The following is a 12,009-nucleotide window of genomic DNA, read 5'->3' on the forward strand; positions in this document are numbered from 1 at the left end:
TGCGTGTGATGGTGCTGTTTTAATAGATCTAAGGACAAAGGCCAGTCCCACAGAAGATGACAGTCTCCAGGTGGTTCAGACAGTCCCCCTCCTTCGGCTGGCCAGGTCCTGACTTCGAGTGATCTCCACGAGGTCTCTAGACCGTCTGCCATCGCCCTCTGTGAAGATGGGTGTGCTGTGCGTGGCCATGTGTGCAGCTGGACCGGTCTCACTGGACATCATCGTCATCAAAGAGATCTTCAAAATCTGAGTAAACACAACCCCACGTTAATGGCACACAGGACAGCAACCCAGGAATCCACTTCAAAATGAATCACAGGCAGCTGAAGAGACAACAGTAAACAACAAAACTAGGCAGAGGCCTTCCCCGGGACAGACCCTCAGCCTCAGCTAGCCAGGGCTCACATTCAAGGGGAGCGTGCTGTCCATGACGTGCTCTTGACCTGCGCTTATCAGGAAGCATCCTAAAAGACACAGGTGTCGCAGACACTGACGACCACCTCTCAGCTGCACGGACACCTGTGCGGAGAGTGACAGTGCTGAGGGCCACAGAGGGGTGGCAGGACTGAGCCCCTGAGAACAGCTTTAGGGGGCCTGGATGAGACGAGCTCAGGACACAGCTAAGCCCCATTCCTGCCAAAGCAGCTCAACGAACACAGGAGGCACTGTGCTGGGTGACCACAGCCACGGCCAGTTCAGCCTTCCGTTTTCTTTTATGCACATTCCAAGCTCTGGACCAGGTGCAAGCATCACCTTCACGATGGGAAAAGAAAGAACTAAGCCCACTCCTGTGGGCCCTGCCCTGGCCTTTCTGGGGAAGGGAAGACCCTCTAGCCACAGAGAGAGTACTCTGTGTACTCGCCGTCTCCTGACCTCAGCATGTGGTGCTGCTGCTGAGCACTTCCCTCCCCCTCCCCAGAGCAACCCTGCTCCACCTTCACTTCCAGAGAAGCCTCCCTGTGACATGCTGAAGGCACAGCCCCACCCAGCCCATCGGGGCCTGGCACCGCCTGCCGCCTTGTGTAACTCCTCCACTGCACTGTGAAACAAGCGGGAAGACAGCGAGTCATACTCATGGTGAAGACCCGCTGCCCAGAGGACAACAGGTCCCAAAGCCTATCGGCTGATGCACCAAAAGACTGTGGTAGAAATCTTAGCTGAAGCCACAAGGCCCCTGATGGAAAGCAGCTTCCATCAGGACCGCAGAGCTTGTGGGACGGCACCCACACTCTCCTGAGCCTGGTGGCAGGTACACAGAAGTGGTGGACAGAGGCCCTTCTCAGTGAAACCCAAGGGCTGTCTTTAGAAATCTCAGCACTGCCCAATGAACACAGCCAATCACCTCTAATTCAACAGGCTAGCAAATGACAAAAGGGGCTTTTGAAGATCATCAAAATGTGAATCGATGGTGCCAGCATTAGAAATGAAACAGCCCTGCCTGGTGAGGACCCTCAGTGCCTCACACAAGCTGCCTTTCTCGTAAAGAAGCTTTGGGAGGTGTCCACGCCTCTGCACCATTTGCTCCTTTGGACAGAATTTAGAGAAAGGCTACTGCAGCTCTCAAAGCTCAATTCTAAGGTCAAGGGACATCTGCTATCAGATGGTGGCAGCCAGGTCCTCAGGGAGACTGCACCCTATTAGTAGCAAGCTCCCCTTCTTGGACAACGGCTGCCTGACAGGGAGCCAAACAACCCTGCACGCGGGACTTCAGGAATCATTTGTAAAGGTAGACACCACTGTGGCAAGATCACATCCCAGCTGCTACTAATGAGTAACAAAGTTCTTTGCAGGAGCAAGGGCCATGTGATTAAAGCAGGACAAAAAAGGGAAATATCACTTACTCTTCTGAGCAGGAAATGTGTGTTGTGTTTCCTGTTTGAACCCTTGGAAGGGCTCAAATAACTTTATGGACAAGGCCTTCAGAACCAGAAGATGAAAAGAAACATGCCCCTAACGTCTGAAGGTTCACGAGAATTCAGCTTTTCAGGGTGTGTTTGGTAAGACTTCCTGGGTAGCTAGCATGAATGTTCTGAAACACAAGGTGGAAGTGTGTCTTGTTCTGACTCAGAGATGGGGAAGGACTGAAGCTGGACTGTGGCTGCTCCCTGCAAAGGCAGCCAAGGGCAGACAAGAAAGGGAAGGGAAGATCAGGAGAGTTCAGACACCAGAGAGAACCTGTCCAGGGTGACAGGCCAGAACCCACAACTGGCCATTAGCACATGCTAACACTGATACCAGTACTCGACCTCAGCCACTGGCATGTGAGACAGGAAGCAATTTCATGCGTCTCCAGAAGGTGGCTGACAGCCAGTGTGATCACTTCACAGACTCTGCACTGTACTCTAAAAACAGCACAGTGTCTGGGCTTCACTGTTCCATGATCCAAATTACTCATATCACAAAGCTGCCCCATTGTCTTAACTCACAGGAAAAACTTTCAGATGAAACCTGGCATCCAGAATCCTGGCACCCTTACCGTTAAAAAAGTCTGCATGAACTGCTTTCTCATTGGCTGCCAAGTCCATCAGAAGTCCAGTGCTGCCTCCTGCCTGGGGAGTGGAAGGTAAGATGATGTGAGCTGTTTCCCAAGAGCAGCATATGTGCAGCAACGTCCCCCCCACCAGGGTACAGGAACAGGGCGACAGATGACAGGCAAGTCCCCGGGCTGGAGTTGCAATTCTAGTTGCAGACAAAGGATGTGTGTGAAGCGGGAATTCAAAGGAGCTGTTTTTAAGGACTCTTGAGGTCTTGTAGTCCTTGATTTTTCCCTTTCTTTCAAAAAGAAACTTTCCATTGCCCTGAGTGCCACTACTCATCTGTAGACCTCAAGTGCAATCTCCAAATCCCTCCTGGACACTGCAGAGACCAGAAGAATGTGCAACACGGAGCCTGGCAACTATTCTGGACCCCTCCCCTCCTCCTTTTCTTCTGAGAATGCAACCATTTCCCTTGGGAAGCTGACCTGCCCTGGCCCTTGTGTGCGCTCAGGGAACCTTCGACTGCTGCAGCTCCATCTGGTGGGAAAAGCAGGTCACTGCCAACGCTGGGCAATCAGATGCATTCGGGATTTGCACCTAGCTTAGTCACCTGGGAACGGTCAGAGCAGTGCCCTCTGATGGTAGCAGTCTGGACGTCTGGCCACGGGGCCCTGTTACTACATCCTCAAGGGTGTGTACTCGACTCTTCCCTGGTTCTCAAGGGTCAAGCACCTCTCGTGCTCTCTTTCATGGCCGCTGCCAGAGTTCCAAGACTCCTCCCTTCTCGACCTGCCCTCCCATCCCACCACCTGCAGGAAACCGTGCAGACTCTACCACTTAAACCCAGGTTTCTCCCTGCTTCCACCGGCCTCATTCGGACCTTCTTCGAGTTCCTTCTAACTCCATTTTTCTACCCCTTATTCCAAACCCAGCTCGAACTCTGCTAAGTGACCAGCCTACCCAGCGAATCGGAGGGCGTCTCGCCGCGCCGCACCGCCGGGCGGTTCCCAGCCGCCTACCGCAAGGACGTGAAAACGCGACCGCGGAGCTGGGCTTGGGGCCGGTGCTTCGGGAGCGGGACGCGCAGGCCCTCCCGCTCCGGGCCGGCACGCTCCACCACCCGGCCCCGCCCGCTCCCCGCCTTGGGGCAGCCGCCCCTGCGCCGGTCCAGGACGCCGGTGCTCCCACCTCACCTCGTCCAGGTCCACGTAAGGCCCGGCTCCCTCGGGGAACATCTCGTCCACCGCCGGCTTCATCTCGGGCCGTCGCGCTCTGCCCACTTCCGGTTCGCCGTTCCCACTTCCGGTGCCGCCACTTGGCAGGTCTAGACGCCGGAGGACCGCGACTCGGTGGTGCCCTCCTCGGACCCTGCGCCGCCGGCTCGTGCTCCGCGCCTCGCAGTCCGGGGCTGGGCTGGCCTCGCCGGCGTGTATGCCCGGGGAGGACGCCAAGAGCCGCAGGCCGAGTCGCGGCCGACGGGTGGAGGAGGCAGGGAGCCCACGGGCGTCGAAGGCCGACAAGGAGCGGGCCGGGCGCGGCAGCCGTGCGCGGAGAAGGGTGTGGACGCCGGGCTGGGGGACGCGCAGCGACGCTCGCAGCCGCCGCGCCCACCCGCGTCCGCGTCCCGGCGCCCGGAAGGCCGCACAAGGTGGCCCCGCGCCTGGGCGCGCCCCGGGGTGCGAAGCGCACTGCCGCGCGCCCAGGGCAGCCGCACCCGCGTCCCCCGCGGGCGAGCGCACAAACCTGGGTCTGCCGCACTGGCCGCGCCACCCAGGGAGCACGTTCTGACCCAGGGTCAGCGCGGGCCAGCCTTGAGGACTCCATGTCACAGAAAGACCCCCGCGGTGTGATTCCACTCGAGGTCCAGCCAGGAGATGGGGTGCCGGGGCTGGGGAGGGCCGCGGGGAGCGTTCCGTGGGCACACGTTTCCATTTTGCAACATAAAAAGCTCCGGAAGTGGATGGTGGCGATGGCGGCACCCAGCGCGAACGCACTTAATGACACAGTATGGTTAAGATGGGAATTTCATGTTGCCATGTTTTGCCACAATTTGTAAAAAGAAACGTGACAGAAGGGGGAGGGGAAAGGAGGGAGAGACAGGAAGGAGGAGGGGCGGGAGCCGCCTGGCGTGGACTGGGTCAGGCCGTCCACAGTGCAGCCAGTCCCTCGTCCGGAGCAAGCTGCCTCTTCTGGTAGAGTTTTAGCAAAGAGCCCTGCTGTAAGCCAGCGTGGTAGATCTGAGCCCCCACTTCCGATGGGGTTCCTGCGCCTTCACCATCCCCAGGTGATGTCTGAGCACCCTTCAGCAAAAGGTGCTGTTTAGCAAGACTCAGCGTGTCGCGTCGCGGTCACTTCCTGTACACCGCACCGCCCCCCGCCCCAAGCTGAGCCCAGTCTTTCCCATTGCGAGCCCCAGGCCCCGCCTGCCGTGGTAGTCCTGAGTCAAGTTTCTTACTTGCGTCAGCGCTGTCCTTGAATCATCTTTTCCTTAACTTTCAGAAGTAGGTGGGCTTGGAAGTTGGAAGGGACTGTGGAGGGGAAGGGAGGCTCCCCACAGACAGGAACAGAGCCCAGATGCCAGGAGGATTGTGGCCTGGGCAGGGCCAGCCTGGCCTGAGTGGACAGTGCCAGGTGCAGGGAGAAGTGACCAGTGACTGGAAGCGGTGCAGGGGAGCCTCAGATGTGAAGTCAGAGTGTCCCCCGAGGGACGGAGGGACCTGAGAGACGCTGGTGACCCAGAAGAGCAGCCCATGAGGTAGCTAGATGTGAGCTGCAGGGTCCTCCTGGCATGCACACCTCACGCACACCTGGCTCACGGCCCTGGGGCTGAACCTGAGGCACACCTACACTGCCTGTCCACCCCTCTCCCATGGGACTGCCCTGGGCAACAGCCAAGGCTTCCTCAGACTTGGTGCCTGAACCTGGGCCCTTACTTCCCCTCACAGATGGGCTCCCATGTCCTCACTCCCTGCTGCTCTCAGGAGTTTGCTCTGCCTGAAGTGTGGGCACCTGGCCTGCAGTGACTGCTGCCCAGCTCAGTGGCCCCTGCAGGGGCTGCTGGGATTGGAACCAGCTCCTCTGACCAGCTGTGTGGCCCTTAACGATTGAGGCCGGGCCTTCTGTTCTGCCTCAGTATCCTCACCAACAGTCTGAGGTTCTCGTCAGAACTGGAGTGGGGTAACACACAGGCGACGTCCTGCGGATGAAAGCGTGCGGACGTTTATTAAAGGAGAGCTCGCCAGGGATCAGAACAAGCCAGGGCCCTCTGCAGCTGCTGGGGGCAGAGCCCACCACCTGTGGTGCCTCTTCAGTTGGAGGTGTGCTGGGCCTGAGGTCACCCGACCCCTCCCGCATGGCTCTGGGCAACCCCAAGGCAGCACAGCCAGGCGGACACCTGCTCAGTCCTCCTGGTAGGGGACATGGAAGCCCAGGGTGCTCCCCAGGGGGAAGTGGGCAAAGAAGGTTCGGGCCAGGTCCTCCAGCTGCGAGTAGGCGCCCAGGCTCTGGAAGTGCTGCACGTAGTTCCAGAAGTCGGAGGTGGAGAACGGCCAGTAGGGCAAGGCCGGCAGCTCAGCATAGGGGTCTGAGAGACAGGAGGCTGCCTCAGGGGCTACCCACTGCCTGCAGACCCTCGGGACCTGGGGCAGCTAGACAGCCGAGCAGCCCCTGCAGCGGTGTGGCCTGGTCTGGAGCAGGGCCCAGGCTGCCTGGTCATCCCAGGAACAGGGGAAGTGTCCCTGCCTCTTAAAGGTGTCAGATCTAGGGACAGGAGGGGAGGGGAGGGGAGGGGAGGCCTGCCCTTTTTTGGGGAGGTGCTGAGCTGGGGGCCAGTTGTGGGGTAGGGATGGGGACTTGGGCAGTGTCCTGGGAGTGGTTCAGAGGATAGCACAGCCTCCTGGTCCTGGAGTTTGGGTAAAGACCCCCAACCCAGATAGTACTATCTTGAGGGAGGGCCCAGGGCCAAACCCAGGTTTGGCGGTGGGAATGTCGCAGCTCCTTTGGCCAGCTGTGTTCCCAGGCGGCTGGGCAGGGCCTGGTGCCAGTGGCCCACCTTCTCCAGTGTTAGCTGAGCCGGGCTTCCCACGGGGTCTGTCTGGGGCAAGAAGCCCTGGCCCCAGCAACCGAGGCTTCCCCCCCCCCACCCCAGTTACTGACGTAAGCGAAGGAAAGGCCTCCGGAGAGCTTACCTGCCTCCTGCACAGGCTTGGCCCCTGCAAAGGGAAGAGGAAGCCGTCAGCCAGGCCCTGGACCTGACCCACACGGCTGAGGGGACCACAGTGGGAGGGAGAGCACCGGAGGGCAGAGGCCTGTCCCAGAGCTGCCCCTCACCTGCAAGAGGCCCCAGCAGGAGGCAGAGGACCAGTCCCAGCATCCAGCAGGCCTGCATCTCCCCTGTAGCAGCCAGTGGACTCCTCAGGTTCACCTGCAGCAGAAGGAACCCAGAGGAGAGAGACCACTTGTCCACCAGAGCCAGTCTTTTCTGCACCCCTGCGAAGGCTAGTGTTTGCACAGTGCTTTCAGCCTCAGAGTTTCAAACCATCTTTCTCCTCTGAAATCCCCACCTCAGTTGGTTTCTCTTAGTTTGGATTATTTAAGAGTCTAACTCTCTTGCCCAGGGTACATTCCCAGCTCCCCTGAGGTTTTACCTTGCCTCCGTCTGCTCCGCTCAGCCGTGGATGGGGTCACTGCCAGCTCACGGGCTTCTCTTTATACAGGGCTGGGGACAAGGAAGGAAACGTCACCTGCTTGAACTGTCAAACCGAATATCTCATTCCCAGTCAGAGGACTGTGGGCTTTTGTAACCCTGCTGGCGGGCAGTCCTGGGGTCAATGTGAGAGAATTGGATCCAAGATCAAATTGAGAGAAAAACATGCTGTGCAGCCCATTTCCACAACATTGGGGACTGAGATGCCCGCTTGGCGCTTGCGTCTGCCATTGGGGCCCACTGCAGCTTCCTGTCCTGGGGTGATCTGGGTGAGCCCAGAGCTGGCTGGCAGTCCAGAAGTCCCCCAGGACACCTGCTGAGCAAAGTCACTGGCAGAAAGTGTGGGTTGAGCTGGAGCAGACCAGAGCTTTGGGCTTACACAAAGACTAAGACTCTAGTCTGGAAGGAGGCTGTCCCAGCCCAAGGGACGCCAGCTCCGATGCCAAGGGGCCCTGAGGGGCAAGCCACTGAGAACGCACCCTGTCTGCACAGACCACTGCAGTGCCCGAGCCCACCCTGCCTCTCCGAGACAGCATGGATCTGTGGCCCTGCCCTTGAGGCCCACTGTCCAGGGGGCTGCCTCTGTTTTTCCTCTCCTCCCAGGGTGCTTCAAGGGCGCTGGGAAACCTGCTCACCCATGTGTTCTGGGGTTCTGCAGCTCGAGGTTCCCAGCTTCTCCCCAGTTTGCCCACAAATCCCCATCCAAATGGCTGAGACCTCGTTCTTTGTCTAACAATGCCCTGAATTTACCCAGAGACCTAGAGAGGCAGCCAATCCAACTTGCATGGTAATGCAGACACCTGCCAGATTATACTGTGGGTTTCATTTTCAGTTTCCTGGTCCCTGTGGCTATAGGAGGTAAGAGGTTCTCCAGGGGCAGCTGCACTGGCATCCCTAAGACCACCCCAGGACCATGATTCACTAGGAGCGCACACAGGGCTCATTATGGATGTGCTTATGGCTGGCTTTGTCATAGCAGCAGGACACAGGGAGACTCGCCCAGGGAGCAGGCCCGGCTCCGGGGCCAGAGCTGAGAGGGCTGAGGGGCCACGGCTGCCTCAGAGATGGCATGCCAGGTGATGTTAGGACAATGACAGCCTGCAGCAGCCCTCGTGTCTCCTCAACTCTGCTCCTAATGAAAGACCCCGTCAAAAGGCTAGGGGGACAGACAGGGATGGTGTTTGGTTGTGGGATTCTAGGTCCACATACACTGTTTTTTCCTTTCTGTATATATTTTAATTAATTTATCTTATGTAAGAAATAAGTTTAAAAAAAAAAAAAAAACGCCCACAACAGCAGCTCCCTGTTGCTTGCCTTCCTGGCCTCCTCCTGGAGGCCCCACCTGTCCTCTGCACCTGTTGCCCCACCCACCGGTCCAGCCCTGACCCCTGCTCTCCTGCAGCTGGCCCTGGAGGAGGTGTGTTCTCATCTGGCAGGAGACAGGTCGTTACCCCTCAGGGATCACCAGGGATTCTGTTAAAACAGGTTGTGCTTGGACGGCCAAGCAGGGGTGAGGTCCCTCTGCAGTCCTACCAGCTTGCAGGGCTGGAAGCTGCAGGGCCCAGAGCACACCTGGGTAGTGTGAGTCTCAGCAGGATCCCAGCCTCGTGGGCCGACGGCCCTGAGGACCTGTGACGAAAGCAGGCACCGTCAGCCCCTCCATCAGAGTTCTGAGTAAGAGCTCAGGTGACGGGCATTTCCAACACACTCCCTGTCAACGCTCAGCAGGGCAGGGCAGCATGTGACTTTGGCCCGCGTTGGAACCACCGGGGGAGCTTTTAAATACCTGGGTTGTCCACCTCCCGACGTGGATTCTAAGTCAGTGGTGAACCCTGGTACTGGTGGGTTTGGAATTTGTCCAACCAACTGCTCTGAAACCTGGCTGACCACCACTGCCTGGGTCAGGGCTGTCCCTGCCTGCAGCCCCTGTCCCTGCCGGGCACAGGGCCCTCCCGTGGAGGCATCAGAGGCCTCAGAGGGGTCCACATGTCTTGGGTAAGAAAGCGCTTGGGCTGCATAAGGCCATTCCTGGTGGACAAAGGCTGCCCAAACCCTCCAGTGGTGGTCAGAGAGCACAGGCAGCAACACCAGCATGGCAAAATGAGGTCTCTGGCGCCCCCGTCTGCCCACTCTGGAAACAGCAGGTTGTGGCCAATTGCTGAGTCACACAGCCCCCAGAAACCCAGGCTGGTGCCCCACAAGGCCACCTGTTCTCCTGGGAGACTCAGCTCTGGCTGCGACTCCTCCCCAAGCCCTCCTCCCTTCCTGCCCCCTGGAGCATGTCCAGCATCAGCGCTGGGGCCTGGTCACTGCTCCAACCCCTGCCCTCTCCAACCAAGAAATGCACCTCCCTGGGGCTGAGGGCAGCCCCTCTGCAGGCCTTGCTGCCCCCTCCATCCCCCAGCCTGTCACTCTGTCCTGTGTCCGTGCTCCTGGCAGGTGGCCCTCGGTTGTGTCCCTGGGCTCCTGAGGGTGCCTGGGTATCCAGCATCTGAGCAGTTGCTGGCTCAGCGGGCTGTGCTTGGAGCTGTGGAATGAGCTAGCCAGGGCTCCAGCCCAGAGGCCCCTCGGCCGCCCCCCACTGCCCCTGCATGTCACAGGACATGCCATCCCAGCGGCTTTTGCCCACTGACCTTAGCCATGTGCCACACTTCCCCCAAGCTGCTGCAGATGGCAAGTTTACCGATGGCAAGTTCTGCTTCCTCACATGTTGACCTGTGAACACCAGAGAAGCTCACCAAGGCAGGCACATGAAGCAGGTTTATTTACAGATACTATTACAGGCTTCTCCCGGGAGGCAGAGGGGCCATGGCTGAAGTTCTAGAGCCCCAGAAGTGAGCGCAGCCTACATCTTTTATAGGTTAGGGTCACTTTTGTTCTTCTGTTCTCTCCTCCCTTATCTCTCTCCTTCCTGCCTATGTCACTAGGCCCAGGAGATGCTGGCCAAAAGGGTGAGCAGTAGATGGCAGGGGGAGGGCCAGATGGAGATTCAGGTAAGGACCCAGGGGGCACTAATTAGCCATTTCCTGCCTGCAGCATTTTGGGAGGGGCCATTAGGCAGGTAGTCTTGGTGACCAAAAGGGCTCGGAGACCCTGACATTCCAATCTGCCAGGGACGGTCCCCAGCTTCCCAGACTCAGATGCCTTCAATCCTGGATTTGACCAGATTCCCTAACTGCCTGTCCTCAATTCTGGCTTCACTGAGACATAGCCTGGGTGCCTCGGGAAGCACTGTCCTGCTTCAGCAAGGGGAGGGACGCCTCCTAATGGTCACCAGCATGTGTTCCCAAGCCCATAGGTTCTGCTTACGCTCTAGTTTAGTAAAGAGCTTAATCAAATATCATGAAATTAATGAACAGAAGAAAGACTTTGGAATGAAAACCAAGTTGGCTGGAAAAGACCCCCTGAAGGTGGAGACTGTGCTGTGGAGCAGAGGTGGTGTGAACACCCTGGAAATGGAGGAGGTCCTGAGAGGCTGCAGGTCACGGGCCACCCATCACGGGCCTCCTGGAACCCAAGCCAGGTCCATGCAGTACCCTGGGTGGGCTCCAGGGGGCGCCCTGCTCCTGGGACTCTACAGCGCCACCTACAGGGTCCTGTTCACGCAGGAAACGGTGGTAGACAAGACCCTCCACATCACAAGACAGACCACTTACAGACCTGAAGACAAAAATGTTGTGATTCTTTTCAAAATGTATCCTTCCTTCCCACAGTGACTGTGAGGCCTTCCTGAAACCCAGGGTCCCTGGCCTGGGTGGGGTGAGAAGCCACAGGGACGCCTCCAGCCCCAGGCTGACCTGGAAAATCCAGGATGCCCCATTAGACTTGAATTTCAAACACTCAGTAAATGATTCCCTAGTCTGAGGGTCTCAAATCACCAGGGATACATTTATGTCAAAAATTACTAACTGAAACTGAAAATCACTGTCTAACTGAAATTCCAATTTCTCCTCACCTTTATTTGCTAAATCTGGAAACCTGTGCAGGACAGGCCTATACAGTCCAGCCTGGCTGAAGCTCCGTGGCCATGAACCCACACACTGGGCAGGGGCTGGCAGTGAGAAGGGGCCCCCAGCCCCTGGCCACTGCCCTGGAGGCAGAGCAGGCAGCTCTCCAGGCACAGGAGAGCCTTCTCAGAGGTGCTTCCACCTGGAGCCACAAGGTCACAGTCAAGACACGGGACTGGGTGGGCAGCAGCCTGGTCAGAGAGCCCATGGCCCTGACTCCCCAGGACCCTGCAGGTGGCCCAAGCTGGCTCATCCCAGAGAGAAGCCGGACAGATAACTGGTGTTATCTTAGCCCAAGTAGTGTGTATATGTGCACATGCCGTGTTTGTGGATGCATGGTACATTTATATGTGTGTAGGTGTTGGTGTGTGTGTACACGTTTGCCTGTGTATTTGCGGGTTGGTGGATGTACTCACATGTACATGCGGGTGTGTGATGCACATGGATATGTACATGTGGTGTTTGTGCACACGTATGTGGGGACTTATGGGTATGCACGTGTGGAGTGTGTGTGTGTACACGTGTGCATGGGTGTGGAGATATGGGTATGAATGTGTGGAGTGTGTGTGTCTGTGCGCACGTGTGCATGGGTGTGGAGTTATGGGTATGCACGTGTGGAGTGTGTGTCTGTGTGCACATGCGCGTGGGTGTGGAGTTATGGGTATGCACGTGTGGAGTGTGTGTCTGTGTGCACATGCGCGTGGGTGTGGAGTTATGGGTATGCATGTGTGGAGTGTGTGTGTCTGTGTGCACATGCGCGTGGGTGTGGAGTTATGGGTATGCACGTGTGGAGTGTGTGTCTGTGTGCACATGCGCGTGG

At 57.9% G+C, this 12,009-nt stretch overlaps 2 protein-coding genes across 2 annotated transcripts; both read right to left on the minus strand.

Annotated features, from left to right (window-relative positions):
* On the minus strand, positions 1 to 3,813 carry Cops9 (COP9 signalosome subunit 9). The gene is made up of 3 exons (XM_047547347.1): positions 3,671 to 3,813; positions 2,477 to 2,549; positions 1 to 246 (listed from the first exon to the last, which is right to left on the minus strand). Exons 1-3 carry the CDS (start codon positions 3,731 to 3,733, stop codon positions 209 to 211), a joined length of 174 nt encoding a protein of 57 aa, XP_047403303.1. The 5' UTR covers positions 3,734 to 3,813; the 3' UTR covers positions 1 to 208.
* Positions 3,814 to 5,694: 1,881 nt separating this feature from the next.
* Otos (otospiralin) lies at positions 5,695 to 9,947 on the minus strand. Its single transcript, XM_047546853.1, has 5 exons — positions 9,816 to 9,947; positions 7,124 to 7,194; positions 6,807 to 6,900; positions 6,665 to 6,688; positions 5,695 to 6,060 (listed from the first exon to the last, which is right to left on the minus strand). Exons 3-5 carry the CDS (start codon positions 6,862 to 6,864, stop codon positions 5,876 to 5,878), a joined length of 267 nt encoding a protein of 88 aa, XP_047402809.1. The 5' UTR covers positions 6,865 to 6,900; positions 7,124 to 7,194; positions 9,816 to 9,947; the 3' UTR covers positions 5,695 to 5,875.
* Between the last annotated feature and the right edge of the window lie 2,062 nt (positions 9,948 to 12,009).

Source organism: Sciurus carolinensis, chromosome 3 (assembly GCF_902686445.1).
Source record: "Sciurus carolinensis chromosome 3, mSciCar1.2, whole genome shotgun sequence".
Taxonomy (NCBI): Eukaryota; Metazoa; Chordata; class Mammalia; order Rodentia; family Sciuridae; genus Sciurus; species Sciurus carolinensis.